This window comes from Suncus etruscus, chromosome 15, assembly GCF_024139225.1.
Source record: "Suncus etruscus isolate mSunEtr1 chromosome 15, mSunEtr1.pri.cur, whole genome shotgun sequence".
Taxonomy (NCBI): domain Eukaryota; kingdom Metazoa; phylum Chordata; class Mammalia; order Eulipotyphla; family Soricidae; genus Suncus; species Suncus etruscus.
The window spans coordinates 36,809,805-36,833,262 of NC_064862.1; the positions used below are offsets into that span (position 1 = coordinate 36,809,805).

General features: G+C 48.5%; 1 protein-coding gene and 1 non-coding gene across 2 annotated transcripts in view; one reads left to right on the forward strand and one right to left on the reverse strand.

Annotated features, from left to right (window-relative positions):
- Positions 1-23,458, reverse strand: part of BCR (BCR activator of RhoGEF and GTPase) — a 129,804-nt gene that overhangs the window by 22,346 nt on the left and 84,000 nt on the right. Inside the window, exons 5-10 of the mRNA XM_049788919.1 lie at positions 17,115-17,222; positions 13,780-13,840; positions 12,640-12,692; positions 10,883-11,023; positions 1,418-1,539; positions 509-677 (exon numbers count right to left, since the gene is read on the reverse strand). Coding sequence (XP_049644876.1) covers positions 509-677; positions 1,418-1,539; positions 10,883-11,023; positions 12,640-12,692; positions 13,780-13,840; positions 17,115-17,222 — 654 coding nt within the window. The remainder of the gene's footprint in view (positions 1-508; positions 678-1,417; positions 1,540-10,882; positions 11,024-12,639; positions 12,693-13,779; positions 13,841-17,114; positions 17,223-23,458) is intronic.
- On the forward strand, positions 5,662-5,733 carry TRNAQ-UUG (transfer RNA glutamine (anticodon UUG)). Its single transcript has one exon. It is a non-coding gene; the product is annotated as a tRNA-Gln (tRNA).

The window sequence follows — 23,458 nt, forward strand, 5'->3', positions numbered from 1 at the left end:
GGATTATATGTCCAAAGTGGTTCACAGAAGATATAGACCTCAATAGTGAATTTTGGTCCACTGGGTGAAAGCTGGAAGCAAGGGGCTGAGGCCAAGAGGTTGCTGCTGGGCTGTAGTGTTAGTGTACCTGGCTACCCAGTGGTGCTGACAGCTTTCAGAGACCCACTTGATCTGTGCCACTGTATGACATGACACTGATCTTGGGTGACCCTATCCAAGACCTCACAATAGGTGACGATAGATGACGATAGGTGACCCTATCGTCCTCACTGTTCCTGCAATCTTCTGGACCTCTCTGAAGAACACCAGGGACCAGCCGGGGGGGGGGGGGGGGTGTCACTCCGCATTGGCACAATCCCGAGCAAGACAGCGTGACTGACACCTCACACTTTCCCAGTCCACCTATGTATAGTTGTTGGCAGCAGATCTCAGAGACCAGAGGAGGGTCATGCCCCCAGCGGGCCCACCCACCTGCCCGTGTGCAAGGGTCCCACCTTGCCAGCCCCACCTTCTCTCTCTGGATATCGTTCTTGATCTGGGAGATCTTGATCTTCATGGCATCGATTTCCTCATCGAGAACCAGGGGGATATTGGGGGTCACCTCCGACTCGTCCAGTGTCTGGAAGCTGAGATCCGTGAGCGGGACATACCACTTACAGTCGTACTGCTGGGTTTTGCTGGGTTGAGGAAAGAGGCAAGTGAGCAGGCTGCCTTCCTCTGCAAGGCCAGAGTACCCCAAGGCCTCAGGCAGTCACAGATTATCTGAGCCGAAAACCACACTCAAGGTCCTCATGCCTGGCATTGGGATGTGGCAGACACTGGTAACAGCTTGATACAAGACTGCACACATGTGACCCTGCTCCAAAGAATCTGTCAAGTCCCTACCCATCCCATCCTGGCAGCAGCTCAGAGATACAGAGGGAATGAAGTCATCAGAACCCCCCAAAGTGAAGAGTTGGGAGGGCTGTGGCTCTGCCCCATCTAATTCTGTTGAAATTTGCTGTGAATGTCAATAGCAGAATAGAGGGAAGAATTCAGTGCTGCTATTTCCAGCTCAACCTGACAGGAGTCACCACTGGTGACACTGTGGCAGTGCCTGCCTCGGGCACAAACCCTAGTCTGAATCACCCATATCACCCTGACCCATCACTCACTCTTTCCTGATGGTCCATAACCTACCCATCCCCACACTGCTAGAGCCAACCATTTAGTTTCTGAATCCAACCCAGAAGCCTCCAGATTGTTCATGATGACTCTGACCTTGACCTAGCATCCAAATGCCCCTTAAAGAGTGTGCCTGGCCATATAGTTCCTAATATATTCGAAGACTGAATGTCAAAGGAGAAAACTCCCGGTGTTTCCCATAAACCAAATGACCCTGTGTTGTCCTCCCCAGGGCCAGCCTGCAGCCACTTACCCTCCACTCTGCTTCTTGAGTTTGGTGCACAACAGCAGGTCCGTGAACAGGAAGACATGGCGCAGCTTGCGGGCCCCTTCCACCAGCTCCACCATGAAGCTGTCCTTGAGCAGCTGCCGGTGCTGTGGGGATGAAGGAGAGAGGCATGAGGATGAGGGCCATCCTGTAGGCCTCACATCCCCCATATCCAACCCTGAGGCATGCTTCAAAGAGCCCTCTCTATTGGAACATGTATGCTACCATACACCTCCTTTGGTCTGGCCTACAGACAGGTACATGGCCACCTGCTACAGCTGAATCAACTGTCCCCCATCTAAATGGGGCAGCACCCATGTCCTGTGATGCAGGAACGTTCCCACAGAAGGACAGGTGAGAGCAGGCTCATAATAGGAGGTTGGTACTTCGAGTACAGACTGGGTAGCCTGATGGCTAAGGAGAGGGTTCACTGGGGATATAGCTAGGATGCGGCTCTGGTGACCACAAGGACCCGAGCTCATTCTGAGGGTGATGGGGTAGTGGGGAGACAGTTTGAATCTCACATCCCAGTCCCCCATGGATGCCTCATAGGGGCTATAACTGCAATGCCTACCTGAATATCTGTAGCCTAGCAGGCAGCTCAGATCACCCTGCTTAGCTTCTGGTGTCCTTGCCAAAGCTGACCAGACCCAGAATAAACAGGGGGAGGAGCATCATGAACAAGAAAGCCCCAGGCATCTCTGCCCTTGGTGCTACGCCTAGAAGGTTCCATGCATCCCCTCAAAATGTTATTAGTGACAGTCCAGTAGTATCACAAGAAATCTGATGGGAAAGTTCCATAGTAATTTACCAAGCTCAGTGAGCCTAACATTAACAAGGAGGGATTAATTTGCACCAACTACAGCCCGGTAAACCCCAAAAGACTGACTTCAGTAACATCATGGAAAGCTTTAACAGTGGTTTCAAACTGACCCTTGTTGATCAAAGTTTTGCTAATTCCACTAACTTTGTGTTGTAATAATCAATATGAAGTAAATTTGTTTATGGCTTCTATGTCTTGGAGGGGGGCAAGTGAAGGTGGTGGGTGGGAAACTGGGGACACTGGTGGAGGGAAAGTCACATTGGTGGGATTGGTGAGACTGATATTTGAACATTTATACCTGAAATGATTATCATCAATAACTTAGTAAATCATGGAAGTATAATAAAAAATGAAAAAAATAAACAAGATTTAGATGGACACTCAGGAAAAGCTGGCAATTCATTCAACAGTGCCTGGCATATGCTAAGGACACAAACATAGTGACAGAAGATGTGGCAAACCTTCCCCAGGCACAATCCACATATGCTATGTGACAACACAGCCCATGTGATGTTACCTGCATAAGTGTGTGTGTATAGGGGAAAAGGCCCTTAACCCTACTTCAAAGATAAGAATCCTGAGGGTTCCAGCATTTTCCCAGAAAGCAGGGCAAACATTCATACTCAGGGTAGCTCCCTAGAGAGGAAAGTCAACTGCTCAGTAGATTTCTGGTCATGTGATTTCAGTGAAGACCACTCAGAGTGGCTCAGCAACCCCCCAGTCCTTGCTGTGATGGCAAGACCATGTGGGTGTCTGCCACCACTGTGGGCAAAGGCCCACATTTCCCAGCAAGAGGCTCCCTTGCCTCACCCTGTACCCCAGAAGGTTTGTATCTGGCTGTGATGTTCTCTGTAGCTGATGCTTCTCAGGAAGATGCGCCTCAACCCACACACTCAAACACCCCCTGGCAGAAGCCCCTCCCCAGAAGAAAGTATGGCCTGGCCCAGGATGACCTGAAGTCATGGTCACAAGCAGCTTGACTCATGGCCGGAAATTTTAAAGAGCCACTACCTAAGTCGAGTTGCTGGGGAGTAGTGTGGGGTCTGTGACTCATGGTCACCCTCCCTCATCCCACCTGCCCCAAGCAAACAACACATGGGTGCTGGTACCCACAGGAAGCCAAAACATGACAGTTCAGACCACTAGAAACCAGCAAAGCTGACCACTGGGCTGGCTTCGAAGAGATCTGGGAAGGGTCATGGGATGGGGTCAAGGAACACCTTCTTATCAGGGACCTGGCAAAGGTGTCCCAGCCAAGGAGGCAAAAATGAAGTGAGGAGTGGTGTCAGCAGTGCTTCTCCATACAAAGGGCTGGGCTTCTGGTGATGACCAGCAGAGGGCGCTCCATGTTCAGCATACATAGAGCAACTCCCAGTATTCAGAGCCTTCAGACCAGTCAGCTAGAGTCCCAGCACTGCTCACTTGCTGTTACATAGGCTGAGACTGGTGTGGGCAGCCAGGAACTGTGAGAAAGACATAAGCCACTCACTTCCCTCAGCCTCCCAACACTTCCCAACCAGCCTCACTGCCCTGTGACATCCCAACTGAGCCATGAGAGCTAGTGAGTCACCATAATGCAGGGCTGGAGAGAGTTATCTGACCACCCCCCATGTCATAGCTGTTCTCCCTGTCTACAAACAGGTCTCATTGCTGAGGTCCAGCCCCACTTGGCTGCTTGAAATTCACCCTATTATTAAATACATGGCAAATAGGCAGGAGAGTTCAGAGGCGTGAGAGATAGCACAGCAGGAAGGGTACTCGCTTTGCAAGCCTATTTTGGTTGATCCCCAGCAACCTATACAGGCCCACAGCCTGCCAGGAGTGATTCCCGAGTACAGAGCTAGGACTAACCTATGAGCACTGCTAAGTGTGGCTCAACAACCCCCACTCCCCCCCCCCAAAAAAAAGGGCACATGGGGAGCATAGTTGTAGGACATTTGCCTTGCACGCGCCAACCCAGGACCAACTTGGGTTTGATTTCCGGTATCCCATATGGTTCCCAAGCCTGCCAGAAGTAACCACTGATGCCGCTGGGTGTGGCCCCAAAACAACAACAACGAAAAGGGCAGGAGGGTCCTCCCAGTCATTGGTCCTCAACTATGACACAAAACCTGCCTTGATCCATACACACTTTGGTCCTTCATCAATCCTGTGGGCTGAGGGTATTGTAGATGAACAACTGTGTAGTTTCTCCACCCTCAGCAGAAGCTCCCTTCCATCCTCAGAACCCTATGTCAAAGGGACCGGCTGCTACACCATTATACATGTGTCTAAACTTGGGAGCCCTGGCTGGAAACTGTCACTTAGGGGATTTCTGTCACTTAGGCCTTCCCATAGGAAGCAGCACAGAGCCAGGAGGCCCCGCCTGCCCAGTAGATGTCTCTCTCAGGAATGCACACCAGCCCTGACCTCAGGCCTTCACATTTAGCCCTACTGCAGCCCAGCCAGCCATCTGCTCATCAGGTCCTTCCTACAGGGCACACAGGCAGGGCAAGGCTGTAATGGCACCTGAGTCACAGGCCCACTGCACCCTGTCCTTAGGCATAAAGATGGCAGGAGGTGATAGGGTCAGCCATGTCCCTCTGACTTATCATGCCAACATGACTGGGTGGAGCTGACTAGAGAGGGCAGTAAGTGCATCGTCCTCCAATAAGTGGGAGCCTCACCCCCACACCCCAATCTTTTAGGAGTGAGATGACCAGAGCCATTAGGCACCTTCACTGCCTGTGGCCTACCCTTCTCCCCACTTCATTTCTCAGAGTCTTAGTTTAATTATGACAGGGATGAAGATCTGCCTGGTGGAAGATTTCTAGAGCATTAAATGACCCTGGTTCAGAGCTATGGGTTCCACTTTCAGGTCCTCTGGGCCTGAAGGCCACACAAACACAGTCATATTCCTGTCCTCAGGTGCCACAGCCCTCATAATGACTTTGTAGGAAGCAGTGTCAGGCATTACTTGGCCCAGCATGGTTACACTTTGGGTCCTTTCTACTGAGCTGGAGTCTCGCCTTCCCAAAGGACCTTCTGCCATCTCTAACTGCCCCCAGGCAGCACAACTCTGCCCTCAAGCACATGCAGTTTGAAAGAGGAACCCAGATGAAGTCCCTAAGCCCCTGCAGTGGGTATCTGGAAAAGCCACTGAGGGAGGCTTGGTTAGGAGACAATCAGGAGACAAGGCCCCATGATGGAACTGAAGGGAAGAAACCCCCTTCTCTTTATCACCACCACACTATGAGGAAGGGCCACAGGCACACGGCCAGAAGGTGCAGGGCCTGAGTGTGCCAGCACCCTGTGGAACTGAGAAGAATGAGCGCCTGCAGTACAGGCGCCGGGCCTGCTGAGCGAGTTTTCATAAATCAGCAGAGCTGACTGTGACACATACAAAAATCACACACTCTACCGGTTCGGCCCCATGGTGTAATGGTTAGCACTCTGGACTTTGAATCCAGCGATCCGAGTTCAAATCTCGGTGGGACCTGCTATAATTTTTAAAATCAGAGAAGGCGGTGAGAGCTGCTACATTTCTACACTTTGGCCCAAATACCCCCAAATTCTGGTAAAAACAACAAAAATTCTGGGGCCGGAGATGTAGCACAGTGGTGTTTGCCTTGCAAGCAGCCGACCCAGGATCTAAGGTGGTTGGTTCGAATCCTGGTGTCCCATATGGTCTCCTGTGACTGCCAGGAGTTATTTCTGAGCAGATAGCCAGGAGTAACCCCTGAAAACTGCAACAAACAAACAAACAAACAAAAAAAAAACAAATAAAAATCACAGGCTCTGGGAGCAGGGGCTGAGAGCTGAGATGTTTGAATAAATAAATCAGCAAGGCCCTACCAGCATCTCCAAAGATGGCTCCAACGATGACTTCTTGCTAACTGTACTCTTGCACCCTTAGTGGGACTCTTGTTTCCCATTTCCATGATTTCTCTGAACCTCAGAGTCAGGTGAGGAGGGATGACAGAGAGCTAAAGGTCATGCCCTTAGAGCTAAGGTACAACTTCTGGCCCTGGCTTTCCTCCAAGTGTAGGTTCTAGTCTCAGGAGAAGGAAGCTGCAACCCCAATCTCTACTCCTGGGACCCCAGGTTGGTTGACCTGGCTGACTCCATGGCTCAGAGAGATCCTGGCCATGGCGTTGTCAATGGCTCCTCTATTCAGTAGGTGGCTGGAAACAAGAGTCCCAAGAAGGGTACAGGAGTGCAGTCAGCAAGAAGCCAAGGTAAATGCCAGATGCTTGCTCACTCATGCCAGGAACAAAGCACAGACGAGGCCATGAAGAACAGAGACCTAATAGGCAGCTCACTGAGTCACACAGCAAGGAGCATCAGGATAGAGAATGACACAAAACAGCTCCTATCACTAGGCAGAAGTGCCCCAAGCAGCAGGTTGCAGTTCTGCCACTTCTTGGAAAAGGAAAGACAGAGAGGAGAGGAAAAAAAAAGCATCTGGACAGGAGGAGGCAAAGCCACGCTCCACTGATATATTTTTATGAAGGGTCAAGGAAAGGAAGGCTCAAAGAAGCAGCTGTGATCTGGCCTCGTCTTCCACCTTTGTCCTGCCATGTGTTCCTTCAATCTCTTAGTAGGGACTTGGAAGCAGAGCTAGCAAACCAGGAAGTGGACAGTCTTTGAGACCGTGTCTAGCACACAGGCCAGGCACACGTCTATTCCGCAGCTGAGCCAACTGGGACTTAGATCTGAGTAACACTGTAAAAATGGAAGTTTTAACAGTGCAAACCTTCATTTGTTAGTGCTGGGGATATCCCCTGACAGGATTTCATCCCAGTACTGGGCACTTCCTACTCTTAGTGTCCCTGAAACATTTTGCCAATATGGTTGGCTTCTTTATTTCTTTAAACTTCAGCACAAAAAAGTCACCACCTCCTCCTCTGCCTGATCTCACTAACCTTGGTAGTCTTACCCGTGACTGTCCTCAACCCCAGTCAGTCCATCTGCCTGTGTTCCACCAGGGTCTTGTGGATCCCAAACAGAGAACAACTCTAGGAGCCAGAGAGACTGTACAGAAGCAGGGCACTTGTTTTGTACACAAGTGGCTTCAATCCACAGTATCTACTATGTTCCCCCAAACATCACCAGGAGTGGTCCCTGAGCACAGTGATCAGTACGACCCCCAAACAAAAACAAAACAGAGAATGGCTCCATGAAGAGACTGGCCCTTAAAATACAAAATTTCCCAATGGATGAGACCATTTGCCTCAGTTCTGAAGTGAGGAGAGCAGGTAGCAGAGATATAGAGTTGAAGCAAACAGACTCCAGGCACATGGAAATCTCCAGCTCCCGTCTCTTCCCTGCAGCAAACTGTGAAGTAGACAGGTGGGAATACTTGCTTATCACTCCAGGAAATGTGCCTGCCAGCAGAACATGCCAGCAGGACCCCATGGTCCTGACACTTCCTTGGGAAGTTAATAAAAGGGCATCTCTGGGCAGCACTTTCTGGCCACAACCCAGTGTCAGAACAAAGCCACCTAGAGCTTCCTTCTACCCTCTGCCATTCTTAGGGTACACAGGCCTTGAATAGTGCTGGAAATAATGAGAAGGTTGGGGAGGCTGGGACTACTGGTGCGACTTAAGGCTCATAGCAGGGCCCAGCCCAGCTGAGCAGGAGGGAAAAGGGGTGAGTGTTACAATACCCCCAACATCCTGGCCATTAATATTGCCTTCCTTTTCCTTGCCTGAAGAGGTGCACCTGTTTCCAGCTGGAGAATCAGGGGACCTTCCCAAAGCTGAAGACATCAGGAGCCACCTGTCACCGGGGAACACTGCTTGCAAAGGAAGAGGACCAGGTCCTCATTTGCCCTCACCTCCTCTTGGCCTATCTATTCAGTAGCTGTCACTCAAGTTCTCCCAGTTTCAGTGCTGGCAGAGATGTGGGGAGAAAGGAACTCTCCTTCACTGCTGGTGGGAATGCTGTCTAGTCCAGCCTTTAAGGAAAACATTATGGAGATTCCTCAAAAAACTGGAAATTGGGGCCTGGAGAGATAGCACAGCGGCATTTGCCTTGCAAGCAGCCTATCCAGGACCAAAGGTGGTTGGTTCGAATCCCGGTGTCCCATATGGTCCCCCGTGCCTGCCAGAAGCTATTTCTGAGCAGACAGCCAGGAGTAACCCCTGAGCACCACTGGGTGTGGCCCAAAAACAAACAAACAAACAAAAAAGAACCCTGGAAATTGAGCTCTTATATGATCCAGCTATACCACTCCTAGGGATATGTTATGTATGTAAACATTTCCATAAGATTATTATGTTACTGATCCTACCCCTAATCAATAATTGTGCCCTACCCTAGGGTGTGACCCAGCATTCTGCTCCCACCCTAGGGTGGTACCTGATTCTGCTCCTAGCCTAGGGTGGTACCTGATTCTGGTGTATTAAAGCAAGGGTCTATGGAAGGCTAGGGCTTTTTTCTGGGGCTGATTCTGGGGCTTTTTACTTCAGCCATATCCACTGAATAAAGCTGATATCTTCCGAAGTCTGACTGCCTGTTAGCTTTCAACTGCCGCATTCAACTCAGAACCGCTGGCTGAATAGGATGGCAGACGTGTGGTCCGAGCTGGAGGAGAAAGACCTCATTCTCCATCCCTCCATCAGCCAGCCCCATCAAGGGCTGTTTTGCAACAGGGATATACCCTAGGAGCACTAAAACACAATACAAAAATGCCTTCTGCACACCAATATTCACCGCAGTACTATTTACAATAGCCATAATCTGGAAACAATGCAGATGCCCAACAATGGATGAGTGACTAAAGAAACTGTGGTACATATACACAATGGAATACTATGCAGCCGTCAGGAAAAATGAAGTCATGAAATTCTCCTATACATGGATGGACATGGAAACTATTAGGCTGAGTGAAATAAGCCAGAAGAAGAGAACTAGACACAGAATAGTCTCACTCATCTGTAGGATTTAAGAAAAATAAAAGACATCATCCAGAGACAACAGAGATGAGGGTTGGAAGTACTGGCCTATGACATGAAGCTTACCACCAAGAGAAATAACTACACTGACAAACATCATGACAATGGTAGTAAGTGAGAGAAATAGAAGGCCCGTCTCGAATAAAGGCGGGGCAGGGGAGGATGAAGATGATGGGGCACTGGTGACTGTAAGGTTGTACTGGTGAAGGAGGGTGTTCTTTTTTATAACTGAAACCCAACTACAAACATGTTTGTAATCATGTTGCTTAAATAAAGATATTCTAAATAATTAAAACCATAAGAAAAAGATTATCTCTGACTTTGTAGGGTCATGAAAGCTCAGTAGTCATTCCTTTCTCCCTTTGGAAACTTGATCATTTGGAAAAGAAGGCATGCGAATGGGCAGGGGTGCAACAGCCCCTTTCACTATACCAGAGTTCATGGACCAACTCAGGATCAATGTCTGCCACAGAAATAGCTGGGCATGGAGGCATAAGTTGGGCATCTGCCTGTCATCCTGATCTAGCTGCCATCAAGCTGCCTGTTACTGTGTACAATGAAGGTATGTGTGAGCCAGACCCATGACCTTCCAGAGGTCATCAGGCCTTATCCTGGCTCCTCACAGTCTAGATACACAAGCAATCACCTCTCCTGGAGCACAATGAGGTCAACAGAGCTAGACATGAGAGGGGAAGCAGATGCAAATTCTTGCCCTGTGGCCGCTTGGCGATAACCCACTTCCTTCTCAGACACCCTGAGGCCTCCGGGGCAGGTCAGCAGGGAAGGTGGCACATGACCATGAGGCTACCACAAGGGCCAGTTAGGCTGGCAAAACAGAGCAAGAGCTGGAACCCGTGCTTTGTGTACGGAGAAATGTGGGGGCAGGGGGGAAGGCCTGTCTGGTGGGATCTTGGCCATTCTCACTTCTCAAATGTGCACAGCATCTTCTCCTTCCCTTTCTTCCCTGCACTTCCCTTAATTCCTTAACTCCTGCCTTGACTGTTCCACGAAAGAACAAGCAAGTGGGTCTAGGTAAAGCTGTTCTCCTCCTTACCAGACTCTGTAGTAAGACTCAGAGATGGCAAGGAAAGGGTCAGGGGATTAAAAGGAGGGGAAAGAGGGACCATATCTCCACCCCCTGTAATGGAACAAGATAGGTGGTCAAGAGACCCACACAGGGGATAGAAAGATAGTACAGTCAGTAAGGTATTTGCCTTATATGTGGCTGACCCAGATTTGATTCCCAGCATCCCTTATTGTTCCCCAAACCCATCAGGAATGATCCTTGAGGGCAGTGCCATGAATAAGCTTGAGTACAGGGAAGTGTGGCCCAAAAACCTCACCAAAAAGGGGGTGAGAGAGAGAGAGAGAGAGAGAGAGAGAGAGAGAGAGAGAGAAGAGAGGAGGAGATAGAAAGAGGGGAGAGAAGGGAGAGAGAGGAGAGGAGAGGAGAGGAGAGGAGAGGAGAGAGAGAGAGAGAGAGAGAGAGAGAGAGAGAGAGAGAGAGAGAGAGAGAGAGAGAGACCCATCCCTGCACACACAGAATAAGGTTTATCTGATTAGTGTTGGGGAACCCCAAAACAAGCTCTTTCCTAAGTCAGGCTGCACCAATGAGGAGCAGAAAGGAAGCCCCACCTTCTTGCTCAAATGGGGGCTGGGCAAGCCCAGACCACCTGGGCCATGCTCACCTCTCCCTTCTTCACTGTCATGGACTGCCGACGGGGGGTGATCTCCTCATTGATGCTGGATAGGAAGTTCTGTGAGATCCGGAGGGCATCCTGCAGCAGAGGGTGGTCGGGGTGGCTGGAGGGAGTGTGCTTCAGCAAGTCCTGCATCGGGATGGGAGACTTGAATGAGTACTCAGATGGCCTTGCGTGGGCCTTCCATGGGTCCAGCTGGTCCCACACACTCATGAGCCCTTGCTGTGTGCATGCTGCCAAGGGGTGAGGGGCTCCCATTCTAATGCAAGGATTCTCCACCTTGGTACTGGTTACATTCTGATTAGAGGGGGTCTGTCCTGTGAACTGGAGCACAAGGAGTGTCTTGCCATCTGCTGCACACCCTCTCCTGCAACAACTCAAACTCTCCTCCAGGGGGCAGACTTGGTTCAGGTCTAGAAGCATTGATCTGTGCAAGATCAGGGGAAGTTTGACCTTCCCAGCTTTTCCTTCCTTGGAGTAAGAAAGCCATTTAGGAATCCTGCTCCAAGAGAAATGCACGATTTATACACAAGGGCAACAGTGCCCTGGTAACCAGAAACAAAACCCTCTTAGCTCTCAAATCCTATCTGCAAAGAGAACCTGGGCAGGATAAACATGCCTAGAGAAAGCCTCTGGGGTCAGTGGTCACACAGCTCCTGGGGCAGTTCTACAGGCCTGGGCTAAACACAAGTGCACAGAAAAGTCTACAGTAGTAGCTCTAATAGACCACCAGCTGTGTCACACTCCCTTTTGCCCAGTGACAGTTTAACAGAGGATGACAGATATGAGCTCTCTATCTGAGGGTACACCGCTCAAGAAAGACTGAGGCAGAGCTGTTTGGATCCAAGTACAAAAACCTTGATACAAAGCAGGGGTCTCAAACTCGCGGCCCTCTGTACAACATTTTGTGGCCCTGCCCTAGAGGAATCTTTTTATGTCTTGTTCTGTTTTAGTTGTTTGGGTCACACCCCCCAATGTTCAAGGCTTACTACTGACTTTGCACTCAAGGATCACCCCAACTTTGCCTCCTGCGGCCCCAGGTAAATTGAGTTTGAGACCCCTGATATAAAGGGTAAAAAAAAGAAATGGGTACATGCACCGCTTAACAAATCCTGTGTGTTTTCAAAAGAAGTTCTAGATCTATATTGGCGCCTGCATAAAGAATCTTGTGGTGGTGGGTTTCTTTGTGGGGAGGAAGCGGAAAAGAAAATCAAGCCTTTAAACTTAGTGACGATTAAAAAAAAAAATAGACATGTGCAACCTGCTCTAAATATAAACGGATAGGGCTGCTGAGCAGGAAGACTGGGCACTATTTTTGTTTTCTTCTTGGGCTTCTCAGCATAAAGACTCCCCACTGCATCCCCACACCCAGGCTGGGAAGCAGGGGTTAGAAATAGTCCCGAGACTCAGTGTCTGTGTTCCTACACTTCTACCTTGGAAGCTGAGCTTACATACCTCATGAAACCTTTTGCAGTGAGGCAAGTCTGCAAGCTGGCCCCTCACCCCAGCACATGTGTCCTGCAAGTACACTGAAGGGAGATACCTGCAGAGCCCACTATGTTCCCTTGCACTAAGACCTCATTTCTGCATCAAGAAAGGACCGAGTTTAAAGGCATCATGCCAGACCCAAGAGAGAAGCCAAGAACCCGAGGAGATAAAGGGTGATGTTAGGGCTGGGTTGAATGTTTTGACCATCATGGGAGGCAGTACAAAGCCCCGGGGCCACCGAGGACAAAGTGACTCACGTGTAGAACCAGTGTACTGCGAGTCACCCGGTCCACGGGCTTGTAGAGCAGGGCTGTGGGGAGAGAGAGGCTGGGTGAGCCGTGCCACAGGTCAACAAAACAGCCATCTGCCTGCCCCCTGACGTACCACCCCCCCCCCACAAGTCCCACAAGGCTGTGCCCTTGGTCACAAGGGCAGACTCAGCACTAGAACTAAAACTCAAGAGCACAGGAAAAGGCTGGACCTGAAAGATTTTAGCTTATAACAGCAAATAAATGCTTGGTCCAGAACATCTGGTGGGAATCGGAGCCTACAGGACTGTAAACCTACACTCAATGGTCTTATCCTATCTGGGGTGGAGAGTTACCTTCAGTCCTGTTGAGAACATGTTGGAGTTTAACACTGGTAAGGGACCTTCTCTCCAGCCCAGAGAAAGCCTTGGAGCAGGACAACACCCATCCCTGGACAGTGATGGCAGAAGCTGCACAGCCCCAGACTTATAGGCATCTGGCAGCAAAGAGCTCGGCTGGTGAGCACAGACCCATCAGAAGTGAGTTTGCTTAAATACATGTTCTGACAGATCAGGAGTTTTCCCATGTGCACTGTAATCCCCATCTTCCTTTCAAGGAAAGTGAGGGTTGGAGCATAGAGAAACCGAATCTTCATGTATCTACCCATGCTGACACCTGGAAGAGGGAAATAGTCTTTCATCTCATCTCATTTTATGTTCTGTTCAGAATGAGTGGGTTGAACCAATAGGCCTAGGAGCCAGACAATTCTGGCTTCCATCTCCTGACCCTCACGTAATACCTGTTTCCAGGTTTAGTTTTATTCTAGATCCGTTCTTTCATCTGAAATAAAGAAAAATGAATCTTTCTTATAGGAACCTTGACAAAAACATCATAGTAATCTGAAGTGCCTGACAATGGGCATTAGTGGCCATTTGCTACTACCTACCGAGGTTGCTCCTAATGGTGGAAAGCAGGTTTTAGTTATGTCCTTCCAGTCCTGCCAAGCACCTACTCTCTTTACTAGAAGTTCTGGAATAGCAATGGTATCAGAAAGTGACCTAACTGGGTAGTAAGTTTGCTTTTCCACAAAAACCTGGCAATGGCCACCCAGGTAAAAAGCATAAAGAAGTGCCAGCATGGAGAAATCACCTTCCAAAGAGTTCTTGGTTGTTTGGTCCTTGGCATCTTTGTTGCTTCTTGCTCTCAGGTTCTGCAAAAAAGAAGTAGGTTTTTACAAGGACAATTGAACCAGTTTTGATGTGGCAGAAAAGTTTCAGACAAATACTACCAGCAGAAAACTTGTCCATCTTTCACTACTAAGAACCTGTGATGGAAAAAATCTCAGGGATCCATCTGGGCCATAGGATGAAAACTAAACCAATTTGAGCCCATGGCTTGACCTATATGCCCAGGTTCACCTGGTATAATTTCTCAGCCTCGGCACCACTAACATCTGGGGTTAAAAATTCTTGTTTTAGGGGCCGGAGCGATAGCATAGCAGTAGAGTGTTTGCCTTGCATACAGTTGATCCAGGACAGAACTCAGTTTGATCTCCGAAGTCCCATATGGTCCACTGAGCCAGGAGCAATTTTTGAACACATAGCCAGGAGTAACCCCTGAGTGTCACTGGATGTGGCCCCCCCCAAAAAACGACAAAAAAATTACTGTTTCATGTTAGTGTACCCTGTGTACCCCTGGGGTTTTGAGCAGCATCCCTGTCCTCTGCTCATATATTCAGTAGCAACCCTTCCCCCTCCCGCCTACTCTGACAATCAAAAATTTCCCAATATACTTTTACTTGGCAGCATAATTATCCCTTGCCTGATAACTTTTGATATGGAGACTCCAACAAACCATACAGCCTTTCCCATAGAAAGAAACTGCTTCCTTGAAGCAACCAGACAGCATGCAATAGGAGAACACAGATCTTTGGAGATGGCCTGGGCTGGCCCACCATGCCTGAGACCCCTTAAGTTCTACCTCCTTCCCATGCTCTCCCACTTTGCAAATGCAATTGCTGAAAACTAGGCATTTAGCTTTTCAGGTCGAGACTAATTTCTGAATGGGTAAAGTCACAGATCAACACAAACTATGTCAGATGACACTGAGTTACAAATACAAAGGGAACCAAGAATGAAAGATCTAGGTGAGGCTGAGATTATAAAATAGATCCCAGTACTAGGCTTCTGAAGAAAATAAACACAGAGACAGCAAAGGGCTCTAGCTAACTTCCCCATGCTTTCATGCTGCAGAAAACTTATAATTAAAAACGATGGGGTTTGGTTTGCTCTGTCAGGCTCATGTTCTCTTTTGGGCACCTATCTCATTCTTTTCCTACTCTGAAGATACCTGTGTTCTTTCTTGAACATGTATTTCCTTTTCCTCTTTCCCTCCCCTTATGTTTTATTTGGTTTGAGGCTATACCTGGTAATGCTTGGGAGGCCATATGGGATGCAGAGGATCAAACCTGGGAGGGCTACTTTCAAGGCAAGTACCCTAAGCTGTACTATCGCTCCATCACCCTACCCTCCACGTCTAAGTAAATTTTGTTTTAATAAACTCTCGTGTAAATAAATTAAAAGAAAGAAAATATGGTATTTTACGTTCATGGTACACTTTGTGGCCTTTTCTGACATGAAAGCCCCTCACAGTGATAATCTTCTCCAAATATCTACCAAAATGTGAGATTGTGTTAGAGTTAAACATGAAGCTCTCCAGAAGTCAGGTGTTCTGCTGGAAAGCAGCCCACAGGTCACATGACCCTGCACACAGCCATGAACTTGAACATCTTACTATTTGTCTCAAAGAAACTTACAAATTTGGTTGATCCCATTTTCCCCCAAATTCCCTTGACTTCACGAGCCCTTCCTAAGAAACTCTGGTTTTCTCTGTCTAGGAAGCTATTTTTCCCATAAACTAATCTCACTAAGACATGTCACTTGTACATTTCTTAGGACTGATCCTGGAGATCAGAGATCAGAGACCAACTGTTTCCCTATCCCTGTCCCTGTCCTAGGTTACCCAGTGCTCACACTGGAGCTCTGATTCCATCCCCACCCCAGTCCAACCCCCAAGACCTGTTTCTTTCAAATTCATTTTCCCTGAGCAGCTCAGGTCTTTCTGCAGATACAAGTGAACAGTCCAAGAAGATGTCCCCAGCAGTCCAGGCTTTACAGAGGGCTGGACTGTGGCTGGTCCCAAGTCGCTATCCCACTTCCACATCCTGCCTTCAGGGCACATTCCCACTTGGGCAGAGATGTTGGGTTATGAGATTCCTAGGAGAACCTCACCACAGCTCCTCAGAGCTGGGAAAACCTGGTGAGGGGAACTTCAACTTGGCCTGATTTAACCTGATTTTGAGAGCTTTGGCTCTCAAAGGACTGTGTCTCTAATTTGTGCAGGTCACTGAAGATTTTGTGTCAGCAATCCAATTCTTGAGGTGTGTGTTTTGGTGGGGAGGTTTGAACAGACTGAAACAGGCAAGGAACAGATTGAAAACTGCAGGAGAAGTAGAGCAGGAAATGTGAGGTGTGTGAAGCTCATCACCGCTAGGCAGGGAGTGGGGTACCCCATAGGCATGGCACATGCTCATCACTTGAGGGTCAGGAGGCAACAGGACTCATGACCTGGGCACATAGTCACATAGTTACATGGTTCTATGGTGTTGGTTTTGTTGGTGTGAATGTCTCCCTATTTCTAGATCATGTGTCTCTTTCCAGTGCTACCTGGGTTTTTGCTGCATGCACATGGGTCTTTGCACCCAGAAGCCTTATCTAATGAGGAAGGTACTTCACGGAAATAAGGAGTCAAGACACATCAAGGCACATGAACGGCTAGGCCCAGAAAGAAGAAAATGTCACCCAGCTATTGTCAATGTTCCCGTGAAGACCCATTTATCTCTATACCTGGGTCTCTTCTGAGGCCTCTCAGGCTACCCAAGGCTTGAGATTTCAGGTGCCCAGGAAATTGGGATAGAATCCAGGCTAATATCCCCATCTCCCCCCATAGACCTACAGAAGAGAGTAATGCCCTGTGCTGCATGTCCAATTCGCCCAGCTCACAAGATAGATGGCAGACTAAAGGAGAAACAGAGTAGAATGAACCCCCCTCCACACCCACCCATCAACTCTCCAGTAACAAGTATCAAAGTCAGAACTCTAATATCAGGACTTGTGCTAACTGGGAAAAATGTGGACATTCCTCACTGTACACAGGTGAAAGAGACGTTGGGGAACCCATCAGGCCCAGATACTGGTCCTGGCCCCAAGGAGGCAGCAGGGCTTCTCCCAGTGCCTCACAACAGAGTTCCTATCTTAGGAGTTGACTGAGCCAATCTGTAAATATCTGAAAACAGAGTAGAGACTTACACCTGGACATCAGTTTGGTGCACCATGTTCTACCAGGTCATGGTATTTCAAGAACCAGCCCACAGGCCACTTGTGGGAGGTACTGGGGTGCACATGTCTGAACGATGTCACACATACCTCAGAGATTTCTGCAAACTGAGCGTTGGCCTGACAGCACTTCTCAGCTGTCTCCATGGCAACTCCATAGTTGTCTACAAAGGCCCGGTACACACCCAGCTGGCTGGCCTGCAAAGAGGGAAAAAGAGAATGGGTCAGGTGCAAGGCAGGTGCTAGCCAGGTGCTGCTACTTCCAGTATTTTGGAGATCCAGGCTCCTGAGCACATTTCTGAAGTGGGCTCAGGTTCCGAGACCAGTAGTTCAAAGCTCCACAAAGTTCAGCTCTCCTTGCAGCTACCTCCCACTTGCTTCTTCTCCCCACACAAAGTGCAAGTCTCAAGCTCTGGAATCAACAGTGAGAAGTGACTCACGACCCCAGGCAGGTAGAGTTCCCTTCCACAGCTGCTTAGTCCTCCCGTCCCACTCCTTTCAGGGATGCCAACAGTGGCAGCTAAAGTTTAAGACTGCTGGGAAAAGCAGAAATGCATTTCTATATGGGTGGGAAGCAGGGATTTTCGCAACCCAGTTACAGGACAATGGTAGATGAGGCCACATGTGGATGATATGATTCTACTCATGTCTCATCCCTTAAGGAACATAAGAAACAGCTGGCTAGCTGCTAGTGGAGAAGAGGAGTGTCTGCTGCTCAGAAATGAGCCTGGCCCAGACTGGGCAGGGACCCAGGTGTCCCGCTGCAGACACATCAGGTGGTGGGAGGCCTGCTGGCATTTTGTATGGTTTGTCAGGCGTCATTAGTCTCCTTACTTAGTCGCATTGCTTGGATGGATACCCACCCAGCTGAGCAACAATGCCCATGGGGGCTCAGGGGCACTGCCTAGATCTACTATTTCTGAGGCCCAGGTTAGAGACACCGAGGGAGAAACTAGCCTTCCTCTCAGGCTCATGAAAGGTCAGGGGATTGTCCAGAGACCCAGTGACTGGACCTCCCATGAAGTCAACCCTGCAGCAAGAGGGTTACAGCTTGCATTGCTTCTGGCATTTGTTCTCAAAGTGTATTTGCATTTAGACTGAATTTTATGTCTCTCCAGATAATAATCTCAGAAATGGTGTGAGCCAGGCACCGTGGCCTGTCTGGTCTCTGGTCCCACTCCCTGTGGGAGGTTCCTGAAGAGCCTGAAGATACTTGGGGAAGCAGCAACAGCCTCTGAGGACCTGCCCAGTCCCCTCCTTGACAAAGCACCCCACTAAGTCACTGTGTATCCCTGATCAGACCCAAGTTCCCCAAGTTCTTCCTGCCTCCCTCCCTGGTCACTGAGTACCTCCTGATAAAAATAAGGGCCCCTGTTTTAGGCACTGCGCGCGCGTGCGCACACACACACCCCCTTAGCATTATGTGCCAGGAACACACACACACACACACACACACACACACACACACACACACACACCCTTAGCATTATGTGCCAGGAACATACACACACACACACACACACACACACACACACACACACACCCTTAGCATTATGTGCCAGGAACACACACACACACACACACACACACGCGCACGCACACACACACACACACACACACACACACGCACGCACGCACAAGCACACCCTTTGCATCATGTGCCAGGAAGACCTCTCTGAAGAGGTGATCACTGGGCCAAGTTCTGAGGGGCTGTAACTATTAATGAATCATATGCAGATGCTCTAACTTCCATCATCTCAGTATATGGCTGTATTTGGAGACAGGGTTCAAAGAAGTTGTTAGACTAAATGAACACTTCTGGGTGGGTCCAAATCTAATACAGAAATTCTTTTAAGTGGAGATTATGATGCAGACTTGTATAAAGGGCGAATCAGGTAAGAATTTAGGAAGACAACATCACCTACAAGCCAAAAAAGAGGCCTCAGCAGGAACCAATCCTGCCAATTTAGTGATTTGGACTTTGAGCCTCCAGAACAGTGAGAAACTAAAGTTCTGTCATTTAGGGTGCTCAGACTATTGCAGTACCCGTAACCAACCTAAAATGGGGTCCAAAAGAAGAGACCCTTTTATTATCTCCTATTCTACTCCATCTCCAAGAAACTCTTGTCTTCCTGCTGGCTTTTGATAAATTCCAAGCAATTTATTTCCACATTTTCAGCAAATAAAACCTGGTGCTTCACAGAAAATAGGAGAGATGGAGATCACTGGCCTCCAGTAGGAGGCAAGGAGACCACCATGTCCACACTACTATTTTCCCTAAAGTGTGGAGTCTAACCCTATTTCTGAGGTAACGTTTGATAACCCTGAAATGGCTTCTACCCTTCCTAAAAATGTCAAGGTCAAGCAAAACAAGCAAAGGTGAAGGAATCAGTAGAGATCAGAGAGACAATGACAAAGCAAGTGCATCATGGACCCTGGTTGGTCCCCTAATTGGACAATAAAAATGATGGTAAAGACCACAATGACTAACACAGAAGGAATTCATATGTGAATTGCACCTTACATAATAGTATCACATCACTGTGAAGTGTCCTGAATCTGTAACTACTACAGATCTGGGAAGGACATGTCCTTATTCGAAAATACACAACAAAGTATTTGGAGGTAAAAGGGCAGCTATCTGCCAATTTTATCTGTATGTCTGCATGCACAAAGTCTCATGCACAATGAAAGAAATGGATAAAGATAAAGGCAATTTTGACAAAAATGTTACGATCAGTGTATCTCACAATGGAAATTCTTTGTTATCTTGAGGAATTCTTGTGAAAGCCTGAAATGAAAATGATCAGAAAAATGGAAACTCGAGCTGATAAAAATTTCAACCAGAATCAAAGCCTCGAGCTCACAGTGGCAGTTAACCCTTGACTTTCCACAGGAAGGGGTTCCTAGCCATGGAGTGGATTAGGCTTTCTTGCTTCCAGGTCCTCATGCAAGCTGAGGTACCACAGCTGAGACAGGGTATCACAGGTTCCTAGAGATTTTAGACATTTTCAGCTGGGGCAGGAAAGTATAGCAAATGCTTGCCTTGTGCTCTGTATGATCCCCTGAGCTTAGCAGGAATGAGCCGAGTGCAGAACCAAGAGTAAGCCCTGCACAGTGCCAGGTGTGACTCCCAAATAAACAATAAAGAATCTAAAAGAGTCCAAAGTGGAATGGGAAATATGACCCCCTTGGGTTGCTGGGATGATGAGGATGAAGATGGGTGGGTATGTGGGGGGGGGGGAACAGTAGTAAGTCTTGAGGGCAACGACTGAGTATTTTTGTTTTTCTGAAAAGTGGGTGGTATGCCAAGGAAGTCTGGGAACCTCTGAGCAAGAGCAGCAAATATGGGATAACCCTGCTGTGCTGAGATGGAGGCAGGGACACTATCCGGCTGTCTTTGGGGAGACCCACAATCCAGTCCAGGAGACACCCACATGCACATTTTCCCTTGTCTTCCTGCTGCCCCATCCTGAGCACAAAGGAGAGTTCAAGAACACCAGAGAACCCAGAGAAACTCTTTCAATGCTGGTGTTGATCACACTTAATTTTTTTTTCAGTGTCTGGTTTCTAAGGGATCTCGGAATGCTATTCAGGGCAGAAGTGCTGGCTGCTCCCCAAAAGACAATCCTTTCTGGCTCTCAGGAGACCACAGGCTGACTCAAATCTGCCAGGTTCAAAGCTAGGTTAAACTGACACACAAGCAAAAATAGGGGGGACTTCTAAGACAGAAGGCACCAGCATCCACACATGGGCCCTCATTCTGTCTGTGGGCAAGAGTCCTAGGTGACAAGAATCTGAGCTCATTTCCAGTGTCCCCCACCTGTGTTGTGCCTGGGAGCCTACAGTCCATAGCCCATTATGAAGTGAGATGATGACTGCCAACAGGAAAGCCACACCTCAGAATGGAACCTGGCTGGAGCCCAGGCATGAGCCAGGGTGAGGCCAGGATCAAGGTAGCTGGATATGTGGGAGGCCTAGAAGGGCTGGGGGCCAAGTTCCCCTTGGCAGGTTCCTGACAACCTCTACCCCTGCTTTTCCCTGGGGAGAATGTTTCCATGAGAAAAGGGAACACTCCAGGGAAAGAACCTGTGTACCCAGAGGCTCTGGCCACCCTGGAGTCCAGCAGAAACACGTCACATGGGCTTGCCCTGCAAGTGACTTTGAGTCACTCTCCAAGAACAAAGGTGGGGGTTGGTGAGGGATGGATGGGAGGTGGAAGTGGGAGAGAATAGGTTGACAACACCAGACTCTTGGAGTAAAATCTAACCCTCTACTGCCCATGGCCTCCCCTGCAAAAGACTCCCTGATTTTTCTCCAAGACCCACAAAGAAAGGAATAAGGAGCAAGCCTACATATAAACAATCCAAACTCACATGTTGAAACAAAATGTCCATGAGTGTTTTCTCCTTTATCCTCAGGCCCTGGAACAGTGTCTTGCTTTTAGTAAATTTTCATTTTACTCATGTCTTGATTAAGCATGTGCCTGGTAGATTATTCTACTGATTTCATTAACCTTTTAAAAAGCACATTCTTAGGGCCGGAGCAGTGGTGCAATTGGTAAGGCGTCTGCCTTGCCTGTGCTAGCCTAGAACAGACCGAGGTTCGATCCCCTGGCGTCCCATATGGTTCCCCAAGCCAGGAGCAGTTTCTGAGTGCATTGCCAGGAGTAACCCCTGAGCGGCACTGGATGTGGCCAAATTAAAAAAAAAAATAAAAAAAAGCACATTCTTGGCTCCTCTTAGGTTCTGTGAGAGGGGCCAGAGACACTCCTGATCCTCCCCTTACCCCTACAAAGGTGAGAACCACTAATCTCTGCCAAACAGATTCCTGTCCATCTCAGAAATCACTATTCTGTCATCTTATCCCATTTATATATTTTGGGCCCTGAAAGTGAGGGATGGGGAGCAGCCTTGGAAACAGCTCAAGGTTATAGTCCAGGCAAGTAACCTGTAAAGTAAAGAAGGGAGCAAGCCCAGGTGCCAAAGGAAACCTCTGGATTCATTCAACTCCCCAGTATCTGTTTGGACTTTATATGGAGTCAAGCCCTGGGTACTCAAAAACCAGAAGCCCTCACAGAGCCAGGATGTCCTTTTATTTTTTTTAAATTTTTTTTTTTGTTTTGTTTTTGGCCCACACCCGGTAACGCTCAGGGCTTACTCCTGGCTATGCGCTCAGAAGTTGCTCCTTGCTTGTGGGACCATATCAGACACCGGGAATCGAACCGTGGTCCGTCCTAGGCTAGCGCTGGCAAGCAGACACCTTACCTCTAGCGCCACCATGCCAGCCCCAAACATTTTTATTTTTTTAAAAATTTATTGATTGATTTGTTGGTTGGTTTTTGGGCCACACCTGGCAATGCTCAGAGGTTACTCCTGGCTCTGTGCTCAGAAATTGCTCCTGGCCAGAGAGATAGCATGGAGGTAAGGCATTTGCCTTTCATGCAGAAGGTCATTGGTTTGAAGCATTCCATATGGTCACCCAAGCCTGCCAGGAGCTATTTCTGAGCCTGGAGCCAGGAGTAACCCCTGAGCGCTGCCAGATGTGACCCAAAATCCAAAAAAAAAAAAAAAGAAAAGAAAAGAAAAGAAAAAAAAGAAATTGCTCCCGGCAAGCTCGGGATGGGATGCAAGGAATCAAACCAGGTTCATCCTGGGTCAGCCATACGCAAGGCAAATGCCTACGACATTTGGCTCTCATCCAGGAAGTCCTTTGTTTTTGTTTTTGGGCCACACCCAATGACACTCAGGAGTTAATCCTGGCTAAGAACTCAGAAATCGCTCCTGGCTTGGGGGACCATATGGGATGCCAGGGGATCTAACCATGGTCCATCCGTCCCACCCCCACTCGTCCTTTAATCTACCTGTACAAACCAAGCTCATCTCTTGGCTAAGGACATTTCTGCAAGCCAAGGAAGGCTGCCAGAGTTTTTAGCATTAAATGTGCCTCCAAGTGTCAACAATAGCTGCTAGTGGAAACTAAGGTTCTTAGGACTCCCCTGCCATCACTATTTCCCTTCTATGGCCTTCCTTGAGGACTTAAGGGCACAATTTTCACCACATTCATGTTCATCAACCAAGTTTCCCCTCCCCACATACTTTTTTAATTCTCCAAGTGCTCTTAATTCAAATAGTTACAGAAAATGAAGTACAATATCTCTTTCCACTCTCACCCCAACTCTGTGGCTCTTTGCCTAAGTCCTCCTGCTATCCACAGCAACATCTGTTTGTTTTTTTTTTTTAAATTGTGTGTGTGTGTGTGTGTGTGTGTGTGTGTGTGTGTGTGTGTGTGTGTGTGTGTGTGTGTGTTTTTTGGGTCACACCCGGCAGAGTGTGTGTGTGTGTGTGTGTGTGTGTGTGTGTGTGTGTGTGTGTGTGTGTGTGTGTGTTTTGGGTCACACCTGGCAGTGCTCAGGGGTTACTCCTGGTTCCATG